The 17,110-nt window shown below is 39.4% G+C and overlaps 1 protein-coding gene across 1 annotated transcript in view; it reads left to right on the top strand.

Annotated features, from left to right (window-relative positions):
* Nucleotides 1-17,110, top strand: part of LOC105545380 (neurexin-3) — a 782,882-nt gene that overhangs the window by 412,573 nt on the left and 353,199 nt on the right. The window contains exons 6-7 of the mRNA XM_011988305.1: nt 12,218-12,513; nt 16,370-16,393. Coding sequence (XP_011843695.1) covers nt 12,218-12,513; nt 16,370-16,393 — 320 coding nt within the window. The remainder of the gene's footprint in view (nt 1-12,217; nt 12,514-16,369; nt 16,394-17,110) is intronic.

Raw genomic sequence — 17,110 nt, 5'->3', positions numbered from 1 at the left:
AAATGAATAGCTCATCTCCCACAGGCATATTATTGACAGGGGGCTTTTCAAAGGATACACCAACCTAAATAGGAAACAGCATGATCTAGTGGAAAGCATGTAGTCTTTGGAGGTTAACATTGGCTTGTATTTTGGATCTGCTTCCAACTAGAAATTGTAGAGGATTTAGTCCCTTCTGAGCCTTAGTTTTATCATCTGAAAAATGGGCTAGTAAAACTTTATTTCACAGGGCTTTTGTGAGGGATAAATAAGAAATATACCAAGTATCCTAATAAAAAATTCTCATTTCAGATGAAATATGAGCATGTAGATATGCTATCTCTGTTAATAATTCATTTGTTCTGTGTTGTTTTGAACTCTTGTAACTTTAAATCACTAAAACAGGTTAATTCTTGTCCAATGCTATGTATATTGTGTTTGTTTCATTGGATCATAATACAGGTTCAATAAATGTTAATTTCCTGTTCTTTGTATGCTATAGCAAAAATAAAAAATCTTCTGATGCTTAAAAAGACTGGTAATAGTCTGAGATGAAGAAATGACAAAAATGAAATAAATACTTTCTTCTAGTTTTATGTACAATATCAGTACTATAATGAATATGCAATCACTAAAGATTTTCTTCTTTATTTAGGTTTCTTGAATCAGGTCACTGATTTTTAAGTCTGCGTCCATTTTGGAGAACTCTCCCTCCAACCTCCCTTTCCACATATCCCATCCTCTTCCACCTCTCCATTCAGATTCTTTCATTTAATTATTTCAGACCCCGGGAATTAGCAGTCCCTTCTTGAAAGCATTGGAATGGGGCAATTTTAATTTTTATCAGTATCAGCTTCCTCCTCCTCACTGCCATATTTACCTCTTTGGGAGGAAAAGGAAGTGCATATGTAGCTATAAAAGAAGACATAGCCTAGGTTTCTAGAATTTGCACCTCCACATTCTCAGATTTCCCCAGTCTGTGTCTCTGAACAGGGTTTTAATCACTTGGGCTCTTGTCCTTGGCACTGAAAGCTTTAAGAGTACTGCAGAAATGATAAATTAATCACATTTAACAAAACAGAAAATTTTCATTGTGTCATAAAAAGCCTTATTGATCTTGTCCAGGCATTGACTCCAGGTTCTTTTAACAAGCCACTCTGTCTAGACTTGCAGGCTAGAGCCCACCATGCTAACAAAGGAGGAACTGGGCTGCCCTCCCTCCCCCTGCAGGGGAAGGCTAAGAGGGTGGGCACAGATTTAGGCTTCTCAGGGGTGATTTTCTTAAAGAGCTAGCATGATTTTATTCTGCTGTGGAAAGGAAAAGCATTAGGAGGCTTGTGGCAGATGTACCTGTCACTTATTCCAGACTCCAGCCTTGTTTGACTCTCTGTATCTGCCGTGGAACTCCCCCATGGTAACAGATTAACATGTCTTCCATATCCCTCAGCTTCCAGCAACATTTCCTCCTGTTGCCCTTAGGAAGCTAGACTGAACTCTGATGCCAAGGCACTGAACAGTGGGTCTCCAGAAAGAGCGGGGAAAGCAACGATGGGGCAGGAGGAGGAATTGGCAACTGTAGAATCACTGTGACCAACTCAACTTCATTTCAATTCAATTCCGCAGATCTTTACTTAACAAATTTGGGTAAACAGGAGATTTTGAAAAGGCAAGGAAAATTGTAGCTCACAGCGTATGGTTAAAAAGTTGACACCCATAAATCAAATAACCAAAGAATCATTCAAGATTTTTTGGGTGGCTAGATGTTTTATTGGCAGCAGAGATTTAACTTTTCAAAAAATGATGAAGTATTTCAAACATAAAACATATAGAACCTATAGTAGAGGATATTACATATGTTACTTTACCCATCACTCAGATTGAACAAATCTTAATGTTTTGCCATTTTTGCTTTATATCTTTTTGTAAAGACTTAGTCATGTTCGAATACCTCCCTGGTTCCATTTATTCTCTTCCTCCTCCAAAGTAACCACTACCTGAAGTTGATGGGGAGATTTTCTGTATACATATTTCTTATTCTTGTTACATATGAATAGAGCTGTGGTATCTACTAATTAGTGATCACTGTATAGCTATGTGTGTGTATGTGTATATGTTAGTGGAGGTCAGTTTTATCAACCCCTCACCATTTATATTCATTATTTTCCATATATTCTGGACTGAAGGAAGGACATGTCAAGTAAAATTCTTTAACACCTTATACTTCCCTGTTCATCACCCAAGCAAAGCTTGGTACCAGTTCTAGATCCCACTTTCCTATTTTAGGATCAGGAAGGTTCATATAATATCTAGTTGTCTTGTTTTCTCTAGATACTTAAAGGTGGGGATTATACTGAAAATATAATTTAATTGCAGATTTATTAAGGCAGGAGGTAGATTACATGATCTTCTAAGATTTCTTCTGACACTATGGTGATAATTGTTGCAGAGAATTCTTGTTTTCATCTTGGACTAAAGAGATATTTGATAGAAATAAATATTGTAAAGTTCATCTGGTAAAAAATTCATACTTATTGCTTTGAAATATCTAAATATCTGTATGAACTTCTATATTATTTTCTAAACATGTATGTGTGAATATAGTGAGTATCTAATTTTGGTAGCAATTAGGGTTGGTATGTGTGCTACTATATATAAAAAAACATTTCAGATGCTCTACTTCCTGCTCTAGATTCATTGCGGATATTTTTCATTATTATTAATTTTGTTCATATCAAAATTATACAAAAATATACAGTGTTGCTAGGGACACAGACCTCTCCTTTCCAACTCTGTGTCCTTCCTAACATTTTTGTCCTTATGAAGTCCACAGAATGTAGTGTGACAGCGTGGCATTTGCTATTCTGGTATAATAGCCTTAGTTATTGAGTACTTTTGATGATTCTTTTTGGTCTTGGCCAAGGGTGAAAGGATATGTAAGTTTGTGGGTTTGTGTATATTCTACAATTTTTTTTGTTCAAAACCTTTAAAATTCGATGTGAAACTTATTTTTTGGAAGTCAATTCTGGTTAAGTTGTCTACCATCCTAATTACTCGTATGCTCTGTGTAACTTCAAGAAATGTATTTTTAGGAAACACTGTGGGCTAGAGCTGGCTTTGCAATTATTGATATATTTTCTTGTCATCGAACTCACGTGGCTCCAGATGTGCCTGTTATCCCTCCAGTCGTGCCTGTTATCCCTCCAGTCATAGTGAAAACAACCCAAGGACCAGTCTGATATCCTGAATTTCTCCTGATATCTTTATTTCGGTGCCTATTTCAATATTTGTTGAGCACTGAGGTGACAACCATAACATTTCCCTTTGATTTCTGAACTGATTGTGTAAGACATGAGTCAAATCATAATTGTGTCAAGGATCCAAATATCAGTTCTATTGCTGGTAGAGTTAGAGGATGTGGCTTTTACTGCAGTCAAATTGGGCTTCTTTATAATTTTTCCCTTGAATTAAACTCACCTACTCAGCAACAGGTAGAAGAGCCAGACAACTGCAGGCCTTCTTCCATAAGGGCAGAGTTTACTGCGATAAGGATTACTGCTTGGGACCGCCTAAAGGAGATCTCACAAGCCTTGTAGAAAGAAGTAGAATAAAAGGCAGGTCACCTGGGAATACTGATTATCTAATTGGGAAATGTAGAACTAGTGTATCAGACCCTTATTACAGCACCAAGCAGATGAATCACTGCAGGAGAATGAATAAAGGAGAGATGGTCAAAGTGTGACTCCAAAATTATTCTCTTCTGGGGAATGGGGAGGAGATGTTCACATGGAGTCATGGGGGCAGGGACATGGATTCCCTCTGTAAGATGGACTGCACTATTTGTGTTCAATGCTTGTTTGATTGACTGACCCAGAATTAAAATGAGAAACGAATACTGAAAGAAGCATAATTACAGTTTTGTTTATATGGATCTGGTGGTTGAGGGAAAGTAAAATGTACAGTACATTACATAAAATGATTGTAAGTGGGAACACAGGTGTGCAGTACCATTGGCTCAGGTTGTGTATTTATTTTTTCATTTTTAATTTTTTTAGCAATATCCATCCTATCTTAGAAATGTCTCCTGGATCGCTATATTACATAAATTATTATAAGTGGGACGACAGGCAGTACAATTGTGTGCAGTACAACTGGCAAACAATTGGCTTATGTTTTGTTTTTTTTTTTAATTTATTTTTATTTTTTAGCAATATCCATCCTATCTTAGAAATGTCTCCTGGCTCCCTCTTCACATCTCTAGTCATTTGTCCACAAACTGGACCCCTGGTACAGTACAAGTATAATTCTGCCACTCATTAGCTGAATTTCTTCCCTGCTAATTCCCCATCCCCAGTGCTCAAGAATGTTGTAGAGAAGGCCCCAGTCTGCATCTTGAACCTATACACGTGTCCATTGCTCTAGCCACCTTGCACTTTTCACCTTCTCCTAAATACTCTATGCTCTTCTAATGACCACACCAATGGATATGCCGTTTCTTCTAATTAGCATTTCATTCCTCCCTTTGTAGGTAAACTCCTATTCATAACTCAAGACACATTTTAAGTATGACCTCCTGTATGGAACCTTCTCTTATGCCCAGGTTCAGTTATTCCCTCTTCTGTGTGCCTGTATCACCTACCAAACACTTAACTACACTGGTAATTATTTGCTTGTGCATGCCTTCTCAACAACAACAATGATAGCTAACACTTCTATGGCTGGGAACTGGGCCTAGAACTTTATTGTATTCCTGCCTCACAGCAACTCTATGAAATATGTACTATGGTTATTCCCATTTTGTAAATTAGAGAAAGAAGGGTTAGAGAAGTCAAGTAATAAGCTAAAGTTCCATAGATTTAGGTAAGTTTCAGAGCTGGGTGTCAAACCCGCGTCTGTCTGATTCAAAGCTTTTATCATTACAGTTCATACCGTAAATCCACTGTTCAGTCAGGCAGAGTGCCCTGTTAACATGAATCTGTTGTCAGGGCCTGGCACATAGCAGGCATTCAAAATTTTTCAGCTTTACAATTCTTTTTTGTCTGTAAAATGTCACCTAATGATTTATACTTACAAGGTTGCCATGTGACTTAAGTGCATTCAGCACTGAACACATTACCTGGTGCATAGTAGGCACCTGTGAATCTTTACTTCTTAAGTGAATAAACAAAAATGTAACTTTTATTGTAATGCAGTTGACAGCAATTCAGTCTTTAGGATACCATTAGCTTTCTAGTGATTTCAGTGAAGCGTGGTTTTCCAGGCCATTCTTCTGTGGACAGAGGCAGCTTCCCTCACCAGGATGCTGGCTGTTTATTTTTCAACTGACAAGTTGATTTACTATTTTCCTTCTCATCACTTTCAAGAAGCATCTGCAGGCTAGTGAGTGACCCAGGCAGTGTGGAAAAGTCCATTTATTTCTCTGCTGCGTCTTTCCTACAGAGAGTCTGAGGATAAGGGTTGGAAATGGCCTCAGGAGGTCAGATTTCCTGTGTGTTTTCTTTTGTAGTGCAGGATTGCTCAGGGCAACACAATTTCCTGTCTGCTGGTACACTCTGCTTTTAAAATACCTGTGTGATGGGATGTGGCAGGTAAAGGATTTTGTTGTTTGTCCTTGGGGGATGGCTCTGCAGTTTGATCTCTCTTAATGCTTTCTTTGGCCCTAAAATACATTGTAAGGGAAATGAGACAGGGAGAACCAAGAGTGCAGTTCACTTGTGCAATCTTTTGCCTTTTAACACAATCATTCTGTTCCTCCCTAAATTCTAGCAGGAAATGTCATTAAGTGTACAATAGAATTCACTGCACTAAAAGGATTTCTACTTTCCCCTCATTTTTGCAAATATGATCATCTCACAGCTCAGCAGATAACTTGGATGTCTGCTCACAGCTTCCTAAGAGGCTCTTAGAGGTAGGTGTTCCTGTTCAGTGTATTGGATTCTTAGCAGGTTGGATAGTAAGGAAACAGACTTGTAGAGGAATGAACTCATACTTGCCATATATATATATGTGTATATATATGCCAGCAAAAATACTCAAATTGCTGTTTTAGCTCAAGATACCTTTCAGCAATGAGGGTATATGCAGCCCCTCCATCCCCCAGGAATGAGTAGAATTGTGCAATCGTGGACTTATTCCCTAGACATTTATTTCTGCAGTTGTGTACCCTTTTGCCTTGGACCCATTACTTCTTTTGTCATTGCTGAGGCTTCTTTGCCTGGAAAGCACTGGCCAGAATTGGATGATCTGTGAGTTCATGACTTGAGAACCTTCAACCTCTGATTGCAGTTGCACTGGTGGAGAAGGCACAATATAGCCCCTGCTGGGTTTGTCTTCACGGAGAGCAAATGAGTTCACAGGATGGCCACAAGACCACAGGCCATCTCTTTGCCTAGCAGGCAAGGCAATAGTAGTCCATGTGTTTTTGTGCCTCATTAGTTTCCAGGTGGGCCAGGCCAGGATGGGCAGCCAGGTTATCTTTGCATGAATACAGGCTAAAGTACTGCGCTGTGCTGCTGTTTGAGGCCAGTTTGAAGGACAAAGGCTGCATGCTACAGTGAGAACAATTTTGCTGTGTCTCTGAGGCTCATCGTCAGGAAGCTGGCTCCCACTCCTTTTCTGGAGCTCAGCAGGTGTTCTTCACAGGACCACTGACTACAGCCACTTCAGAGGGGTCAGCATTTTAACAGGCTCTTCTAAGTATCTAAAAATTCCATTTCTAAGGCTCTCTGTTGGAAGTAAAGAGTGTTATCTTCTCAGATTGGCTTTTTCTTTTCAGTTTGGTGCTGAGAATTTGGAAGGAAAGTCAATGTACTCCCCTACTTGCCTGCTTGGTTTCCTGCTGCCTACCAGGGCTCTTGCCTACCATTGTCACTAGTTTTACCTTTCAACAGATTTAACTTCATGCAGCTGCAGAATATCAGATACAGGGTGCTAGGCATCTGCTTTGGGAATCTGAGTTTCTGGCAAAGTAGTGGTATGGTGTAGTAGCAAAAGCAATGGAATGAAAATCATGGCATTACAGTTTTGGAAATGGCACTCTGTAGTACCTTGGATGGCCCCTGTAAACTCTGTGTGTCTCTATTTCCTCACATTGGTGTAATCATAGCAAAATGACCTCACAGAGCATTGAGAGAATACCAATAATAATTAAGAAAGCATTTGGAAATCCACGACACATCTAGATACGTGTAAATGCCTGCTTGCAAATGGTCTTAGAATCCTTCTTTATCAATGCCTGACGTGTTTTCATTTTCAGTCCTTTCTTGACTAATTCTTTGTCTTTTTCTGTCAAATTTTGCCTTTGGTCTTTGGCTTTCCAGTGATTGCACTTGGATCTTAAGTATCCACACTTTGGTTTCCTCCTGTGTTCTCTGGCTTGCTGGTGTCTCTGCCTCTCTGAGGTTGTTCTGCAAGGAACTTCTGCTTACATTCTTGCCCAGTGAAGTGCAAACCTCACTATATCCAGGAACTATATCAACATCTAGGCTGAACCAGTTCCAGGCAACCCCTGAAAAAGTAGTTCAAATGTATTGCTAAAAGATTATGCAATCTCTTAAAAATACAGATTGAATCCTTCTATCCTTCTCAGTAAAATTATGCAGTGGTTCCCTGTAACTTATAGAAGTTCAATTTTTTTGCCCTCAAAGCCCAGTTTGGGTTTTTAAGACACCAAGCCATAGGAATGGCAGGCCTAATTAAACAGTTATATGCATTTTCCCCACACTTCTTAGATTGCATAGTAATAAAATATAACACTATTTTAATCTGCTTTGGAATTTCTCAGAGAAATAGAGTGATAATAATATATAAATTATAAGTTGGGTGTCTTTTGGGGGAAAGGAGTGAAGAACAGAATTAAGTAAATGCTTATTAATACTAAGTATATATCAGTATTGAATTATCCAGCCATTTGAAAGATCAGTACTTTATATATCTTAAACAAACTGATTTAAAATCTTGAATTATACATATCTAGATTGCATCTAGTGTTTAATCAATTGGACGCTTACGAATAATGGATAAATGATTTGTTGTCATACAGAATTGAGCTCTGCTTTTCATGCAGTGAGAATAACACTTTTCATTTTTACACTTATGCAATTGATTGTAAACTTTGGGATAATATAATTTAAATGGAGCTAAACAGTCCATTAGCTATGTCAGTGCCTCCTCTCTTGCCAAGCTGTAGTTTTATGCTAAGCTGTTGTGTACTGTGTTACATAATCCCCTGCATTCATTTTCTCCACCTGTTTAGCTTGAATATATACAAGGTGACTGCATTGTCTCTTCAACCTCCTTCTCAGTATAAACACCAAGTATAAACAGATTTTGGGTGCTATTTTGTTTTTTCTAATGGAGGATTCAAAGGATTGAATAAGGTTAGAAATGCATGTTTGTCACTATTTGGTTTTGCCCGTTTTAGTTACCCTTACTGTCAACTTAGTGTGATTTTCAAGGTGATAAGAGAGTGGTTGAGTCTCAGCTACTAGAAGGAAATTAAGATAGACTGGGGGTCTTACAAGAAAAATCATGTCAGTTGTGCAAGTGTACAAAACAGTGATTTCTTCAAGGTCCTCATTTTTTTCTCCTTCTCCTTTTTAGCCCTTGATATGCTCTTTTAGAGACTGGGTTATTGGGAGGCGAAGGTTGCAGTGAGCTGAGATCGCGCCACTGCACTCCAGCCTGGGTGACAGAGAGAGACTCCATCTCAAGAAAAAAGGCTGGGTTATGCATTTCTAGTGCCTCTTACAACATAACGTGTAGGGGAAAATTATTCTATCACTTGAAAATGATATAAATTTGCTTATGTAGGATACGACTTAGAGAGAATATGTCAGTTGTCTATTGTTCGTTGACCAGTGGAGGAGATATCCCGACAGGGTAATGCTGATCTTGGTAGCCTCCTCTGACTCAGGGAAGAGGTAAACTGAGAAAATTCTTCGTTGGATGAAAAGATTGGGAAGGTTGTGAATGGTTACAGCAATTTCTGTTAAATATTTGCAAAGGAAGGCACTTCGCCACATAAAATCTTCATCGGTGTATTTGCATGGAGATTAGCATAAATATGCATGTGATTTGCATAGGCCTTTTCTTCCTCACATTGGTTTTAGTTCTTATTTATTTATGGTGATATTCTCTTCTCTACACTGATGCCATTTTTTCCCTCTATGGCCTCCCACATAAAAGAAGTGTTTTTGCTTTAAATACAGATCTAGGGAAACATTTCTTTTGGTGAATGAGTGATTCATGTAAGGTGAGAGGAATTGGTTTCTGGCTCAGTTTATTCAAAGTTTGGGATGGTTTGTCAGTCAATGTACCGTTCCTTGGAATCATTTGTGGCCTTTGACAAGACAAGTAGGAGCATCTGGAATGTCCAGAGTGATGGGCAAAGGGAAGATAATGAATGTTTAGACTAAGAAAAGCCCAGACATGCCCCAAGCCCAGAGTACCACAAACTAACTGTGTTGTCTTGGGCAACTCACTTATTTCTAGTCATCAATTTCTTCCATAATAAAATAAGGACATTAAATCAGGCCATCTCTAAAGTCCCTTATAGCTCTAAAATTTATTATTTTGACAGACTCCTTGCTCTAATTATATAAAAAATATTAAGCACCATGTAGCACATTAAATAATATCTGGTGCCTTGCTGTTCTGTGTCAAACTTTTCCCCTTTGAAGGGTACTGGATGATTAATTTAAGCTTCTCTTTATAGGCACTACTTTCCTTGCTCATTTATCTCAGTTCAGTGGGCACACAAGGTATAACTTAAATGTTTATAGAAGACACCCATTAATATACCACTTGTGGTGCCAAGGACGTGCACAGTAGTTGGCTCTGTGGACATCCCTGTCTGTAGAAAAAGAGCTTAGTTGTGATAACGCCGTTTGATTTGTCACCTTCTACTCTAGATCAGGGTCACCTCCAGGTCTCCTGAACAGGGGCTTATCCAATTGCATTTTAACAAAGATGTTTCTTCAGAAATGAGGGGAGAGATCATGACAATAGACAGAACACTAGGGGATTGGATAGATCTACTTCAAACATGCAGACAGTGTTGAATCTCTGCTTTATTATTTTGGGGGGGGGCTATTTCTGCTAAAATCCAGCATACGTTATGTGCTCACTACTTATACATGTGCAAGCTACCCTGTGAGCATTTATAGGTGAACAGGTCTCTTTTGCTTATACCAGTGTGTGTGCAAGCAGACATATGCAGGTAGACACATATGACTGGGCTGCCCTGAAACACACAAGAGAAATTTGATCTCTTCTTTAATTCCCTGGAGTATGAAGCTGAGGTTGATGTTTTAATGATCTCATAATGCTAAGATTAATTTAACAATATGTAGTGGCTAGTAGTCTCTTCACATTATAAAAGTGTCTCCTTTTTACAGCTCTTACTTTATGATGAGAAAATATTTATTTTGCCTAAGAAGTTTACCTGGGGCTGTGATGGTTGATACAGATCTGAGCTGAAGCGGACTTGGCTTTGGTTAATAAGCCTGGATTGTAGTTCCGGCAGGGAAAATAGAATTCTTTCAACCTTATTTTGTAGCCTCCAATCTTTAGAGGGAAACTGTATATCTCAACTATTGTTGCCATTTTCTTTTGGTAATGAGGTGCGTTTGATAGCTTTTGACCAACTCTGGTATGAGTTAGACCATTCTAAGTAAGGCTATCTGGCAAGAAGACAAATGGAATTTCATAACACTGTGTGTCAAAATTATAAATTGAAAAAACAAATAATTAAAGAAAATATATTTCATCCTCTTACCTTGACAAATATACCTTTATAACTACTTGGAAAGCCAGGTTCAAATTTAGAATTTTTGGATTCCTTGGAGTTCTGCATTGGGAAATAGCAGCACAGGGGGAACCAGCCAACCCCTAGTCCTCAGCCTATGGTCTGCTCCCTTCTCTTTCCACCTTTGGCTTTGTCCTATATCATGCCCCAGCCTAATGGACAAGCCCTATCCACATTTCTGCAAGTAGTCCCCCATGGCTGCTCCTCAGACCTTGCAAGATGTATGGTTTGCCTTTAGAAAGATGGATCCAGGGCTGGGCGTGGTGGCTCATGCCAATAATCCCAACACTTTGGGAGGCCAAGGTGGGCAAGTCACAAGGTCCAGAGATCGAGACCATCCTGGTCAACATGGTGAAACCCTGTCTATACTAAAAATACAAAAATTAGCCAGGCGTGATGTTGCACGCCTGTAGTCCCAGCTACTTGGGAGGCTGAGGCAGGAGAATCGCTTGAACCCGGGAGGCGGATGTTGCAGTGAGGTGAGATCACACCACTGCAATCCAGCCTGGTGACAGAGCAAGACTCACAAAGAAAAGAAAAAGAAGGAAAAAGAAAGATGGATCCAGGGAAGAGGCCTGCACAAGCCCTGAAAAACAGGCTTAAGGTTTTATGGCTGGGCAATGACAGGGTCCCAGTCTATGAGATATTGTCTTGAAAGAGAATATGGGCTCCAGTAGAATGCGATCTTGGCCCCGTGGAACCCTAGTTCTGTGGTCATAGGATAGTCCAACCAGGGTCATCTAAAACAGGATACCCTAGAGCAGAGAGTCTTGAGTTTAACAGTGGTATTGCTGTCTTATCAAAACATATCAAATTCATTCTCTTCCCTTCTCCTTACCTGCTATATCACCTGCTCAGGTCTAACCCCCTGCTTAACAACCCAGCCATGTTCCATGGGGCTTGGGACTGTACTATAGAAACCAAAGTTAGCTGAGTTATTGATGGATGAAAATCAGAGCCAGATCTTTCAGGGTAATTGATTTTTTAGTTATTGGTCAATAAAAGCTACCTGAAGCTAAAGAGTCCTTTGTCAGAACAGTTAATTATCCATTCTAAACCAGCTCTTCTACAAGCATTTAAAAGCAATTCCTGAAGCAAAAGCAACTTGAGCCTCACTTGATCATTTTGCATGAAACGTCCCTTTAGGTTTTTCTTTGAGAAAATGTGAAGGAAAGGCAGCAAGCTCTTTTGCACCATCTTGTTTGTCTTCTACCCTCGTGTGGACACGTCGTTTCTGTGCAGTCACCCCTGTTGCTGGTTTCCCGGGTGTTTCGACATATGACTTGCAGAAGAATGGAAGGGAGTGCTGTGTTGGTATTAGCACAAGAACAGGGGCAGTACCCCTGCAGTGTGTTCTCTTTGGTATTTGCATAGATCTGACTCTTGCCAGACAAGTGTTGACTGCTTTCCTCTTTTCTTTTCCTATAGCTCGAGAGGAGAATGTGGCCACTTTCCGAGGCTCAGAGTATCTGTGCTACGACCTGTCTCAGAACCCGATCCAGAGCAGCAGTGATGAAATCACCCTCTCCTTTAAGACCTGGCAGCGTAACGGCCTCATCCTGCACACGGGCAAGTCGGCTGACTATGTCAACCTGGCTCTGAAGGATGGTGCGGTCTCCTTGGTCATTAACTTGGGGTCCGGGGCCTTTGAGGCCATTGTGGAGCCAGTGAATGGAAAATTCAATGACAACGCCTGGCATGATGTCAAAGTGACACGCAACCTCCGGCAGGTAATGGCTGAGGGGAGAGAATGCCTGGAAGGCTCATCCTAGGTGGCTGGGTAGTAAGTTTGTGAAGCAGGTGACGGGTGTGAGGTGGAGGGGGTGGAGATTCAGGGATAGAGATGTTAAAGTCTAGCTTTCTCCCAGTCTTCGCAATTTCACATGGAAAATTATTAAAATATGTTTCTCCGCATACTTCAATTCTCCCTCTGTGCTTGTTATTTAAGAAAAAAAAAAACTCAGTTGTATAGATAATAAAAGTTGTAAGTACTTTCATTCCTTTTATTCTGCTTTCCTTTTATCATTTTCTTAATTACATTTGAATCTTATCGTATTATTGTTAAATTCAATTAGGGACGGCATTTTGTTTCTGGTTTCGTAGATTTTCCTCATTCTTTGAATATATGTTTTTCTTTTTAATTAAGTTAGCCATTGCCACGATGCCATAATTTTAATTCCTTCCAGAAAAAGTCTTCCTTTTTCTCTTTTAATTTACTACCCTTTCCCAACTATTTTTTTTTTCTTTTACGTTAATCTCTAGCTTTGGAATTAATTAGCCGGGATCTTTCTGAATTCCTCTGTTTCTCTGTTCCTTGATGCGGCGGTCCTACTCTATTGCCCCTGTCTCTCCCTCCGAGACTCTTCAGTTGACTGGGAGGCCTGGAAAGTGGAAGGACCCAAATAAAAAAGTCAACTTTGGAGCAGCCCTTCCTGGTTCTGTCCGTGCTTGGGAAGTCCCATCGCTTGCCGATTCTAAGCAGGCACCTCCGTCAGGTGACAACATTCTCAGAAAGCCTTAGCCAAGTGAAGTTGTTTTCAATTTCATGACTAATAATAATGATAACAATAATAATACCTCATCAGCCCACGTCAGTGAAAGAAAACCATTTCCTATAAAAATCAAAGTCTGTGCTGAGGCTGACTTTTCCAGCTTGCCATTGTTACTTGGTTTTCCTATTTGCTAATCTGTCATTAAACCCAGTTGGATGGTATCCAGGCTTTATTAACCAGAAAACACTATACTTTCTGAAGTGCTTATCAAAAAGTGCTTACCAAATTTCCTTCTGCCATATGATTGATCTAATGTCTTCTAATGTCAATGTGAAAGCATAAGAAATGATAGGTGTTTGCCTATGTTTTCTGTTTGATAAAAGTGTAACTCCTTACTAATGCTAAACAAATGGTATAGGCTGGCACACATTTGAAACACATTTCCACACTTAGGTATGTCAAGGAAGCCATCCTGTTGTAAACAGATAACTGTTTACAGTTATCTCAGGTAAAAATGCCAAATGACATAAGACTTAGAGTCCCCAATCATCTCAACATTCATGAATCTGATATTTTTGAATATTGTTCTGTGTTTTTCCTCTAAGGCCAAAGAACTCTATTGCTAATATCTTCTTTCATCATTCCCCATCCATACTTACCCAGGAGAGAACGTCTCAACTGTCAAGAGAACCCAAATCAAATATCCATTTGCTGATACATAAGGGCTTGTTACATGTGAGCTGCAAAGACTAGATCTGAAAGTGAAATACAACCTTTTGCTAGTTTTGATTGGCAGGTACAAAATAACACCCTTTAGGCATTAATCAGTGGAGGAGAGACTTTTCATGTACTTCAGAGCACAATCAGGTCATGGTTCTCACCAATTTGTTTCTCTAACTCTCTCCCACCGCCCTTCCTTGCCATTCTGGAATGATTCCAATTCTCATGTGAAAGGCTCACTTTTGTTTCTACTAAAAACACTTTTCTAAAATAGCATCAGGCCCACTTAAGTCCTTTAAATGGAGAGAAGATAAACCAAACTGTAATTCAAATATTGTTTGTGCTGTTTTAATCAGAGCGGCTAGAGGAAAACCACCCTGGATGTTTTTCCCGCCCCTGCCCCTCGTGCTCTAAGGCCCAACTCTGCTCTGTGCCCTTGGGCAAGCCATTTGACCTTTCTCCACCACAGTCTCCATTTGCAAAATGGTGATTACAATCTTCCGCAGCCATGTGTGGTGGCTAAATATGCAAAGCACCTTATGTTCCAGAAGGATTATGAGCTCATCTGTGGTCTGGGTATAGACGTACTGTGACGTGCACATGATCTACAGGCTGAGCATTCTGTTTCAAAGGTGACTGCATCTGTCTGGTGCCAAGGATGCAGCTAAGTGCAATTCTCTGTGCTAGACAGGGGTACAGAGGCCCTACAGTATTGGGGGTATTTCTTGGCAGAGGGAGTATTAATCTTCTGTGAGAAAGTGAACCTAAAATTGAACCTCATTGAAATTCTGACTAAATTTTGCAACCAAATGCAATTTATTGAAAGAGGAAAATCTCTGAAAAGCAAAGTTGATTTTGCAAATTCAATTATTTTAATGTGAATAATGTAAGATTATTATTTTGCCCATTAAAATAATATTTATAACATCTGTTTGAGTTCCCTAGGATACATTTGAATGGTGGGACATTCCTGTCTATTTCAATTAAACTATAAATAGCTCCATAAATATTTGACAACAAACTTATAGCAGCCTTATTCATTCATATTTTTGGTAAGATTGAATGGCTTTTATGGCAAAAATTCATCTGAGTAAAGTTTACGTGGGGTTTGCTGGAGTACTTACTACCAAATGGAGCAGAACTCTCCTAATTTCTTCCTTCATGATCATCTATTCATGGTTTTGCCTTTAAGCCAGGTCAGGACCAAGGCCAGGTATTTTATTATGGCTTACAATTAAAGGAAGGAATGTGGACTACCTGTATCTGTTGCAAACTATAACTGGGATTAGGGACCAAGGTAGTGAGGAATTCGTGTGTTTGTATGTGGTAGTGGGTGGTAATTGGTCCTTGACCTTGCCTAACTCCAAGGTCATGGCTATAACTTTCATGGCTTTACCTCTACGTGTTAACTTTTGTTAAACCACAAACACAAAACTGAGGTTACCAGTCTTCCAGTCTTCCAGAGGGCTTTTCTAATCATGTTTAACCTGCCAGTCTTCCCTCCTATCCATACAATAAATTACATAAAAGCTTGAAAAGCATTGTTCAAGAGGAATTGGGGGAAAGAGATTCCAAAACATTCTGGCAAAGTAAACAAATTGATGACCTCATTGAGTAATAAAGAAGATTCTAACTTTTTTGATGCATTCTATTAATTCTAAACTGAAAGAAAAATGTTCCTCTCTGGTTGCACATATCCACAAAAATCAAGTAGGTTGTAGATGTTTAATTATCCATGGAAACCTAGAGTACACTACATAAGGCAGACTTTCTGTGCTAGGTTTGATCTGTAAATGTTTTAAGTTTTTTCCTTTTTGGGAGGAAGTCATGATCATTTATCTACCTTGTAGTCATAGTCAGATGTGAAAAAAATAAACCCCAAAATATTTGTATTTCAGTTCTTTGTATCTATTTATCTACATGTGGAATGGTACCTGTTGGGGGTCTTTCCTTTCGCAAGAGGTGGAATGGGTTTGTGTTAGAGGGTGGGAAGGGAGTGGGTGGTGTCCATTCAGAAGAGTCCTTGGGAAGTAAGTATGGTGCTAATTGTAGCGGGTGAGGTCTGGTCTGAGAGAGGTTTGGAAGAAGCAGGGAGCTGCAATGGCATGTAGACTGCAGCTCCTTTTCTGGCTGTGCCCCAGGTGGCATGGTTTTCCATAGAGTCCTGGTCTCATTGTCTTCCCCCCACTCTCTTTTTCTGTGTCGGGTGCCTTTTTTTTGAGAAACTAACACAAGATCATTCATGCAATGTGTCATTTTACTAACCGACTAATGTACTAACACCCTAACGACTCATCTTTGTTTTTAGTTTTTTTAATTAACAATCGTTCTGTTCACAATTTTTAATTTCCTTTCTTCCCCCTTTTCCGCAAAGCACTCAGGCATCGGACACGCTATGGTAAACAAACTACATTGTCTGGTAGATATCATTCTTATTGTCTCTTTTTTTGGGTTTGCCGTGTGTTGCCCCCGTTTTCCTCTCCAACCCCCCCTTTTATCCTCTTTAGACTCATTTCTTCTTTTAAGATTTTTGTTCAATTAAATGCAAGCCTTTCTTTTCCTTAAAAAAAAAAAAAAATGGAAGGGGATGCACTTGTCCTAAAAATGATATTTGGTTGAATTTTGTGGGGAAGGTTTTCTTTTCTCTAGTTTTCAGTTTTTTCCCCCCCAAAAATGCTTTTCTTTCTTTTTTTTTTTTTTTTAAAGTATCTCCATTTGGCTAAATTTGTTTTGTTTTGTTTTCTTATTTTACAACTTCCAAGTTACATACTAGAGACAACAGAGATTTATAGTGAGAACTTTCTGCTTTCTGTGCCTTCCTCTCCCTCTTACTCTTCCTCTTTTCTTTTTTTCCTCCTTTCCCACTCCTTAGTCCCTTTTCTCTTTCCCTTTTATGTGGCCACGGCTGCCACAGGTGATCTGGGGAGGAAAGTACTCAACTTCCTAGACTCTTTCTTACCCTTCTTTTACCTTACTCCCCTACCGTGGCCAAAAGGATATCCACGAGTTTTGTTCTCCATACAAACTCTGCATGGCATGTTCCTGTCTCGTGAATTTTCCTACCTACATCAGAATTTGTTTCCTCATTTTCCTCCTCATTACTAACAACTTACCA

This window comes from Mandrillus leucophaeus, unplaced genomic scaffold (assembly GCF_000951045.1).
Source record: "Mandrillus leucophaeus isolate KB7577 unplaced genomic scaffold, Mleu.le_1.0 Scaffold326, whole genome shotgun sequence".
Classification (NCBI taxonomy): Eukaryota; Metazoa; Chordata; class Mammalia; order Primates; family Cercopithecidae; genus Mandrillus; species Mandrillus leucophaeus.
This window is presented reverse-complemented; position numbering and strand designations above follow the sequence as displayed.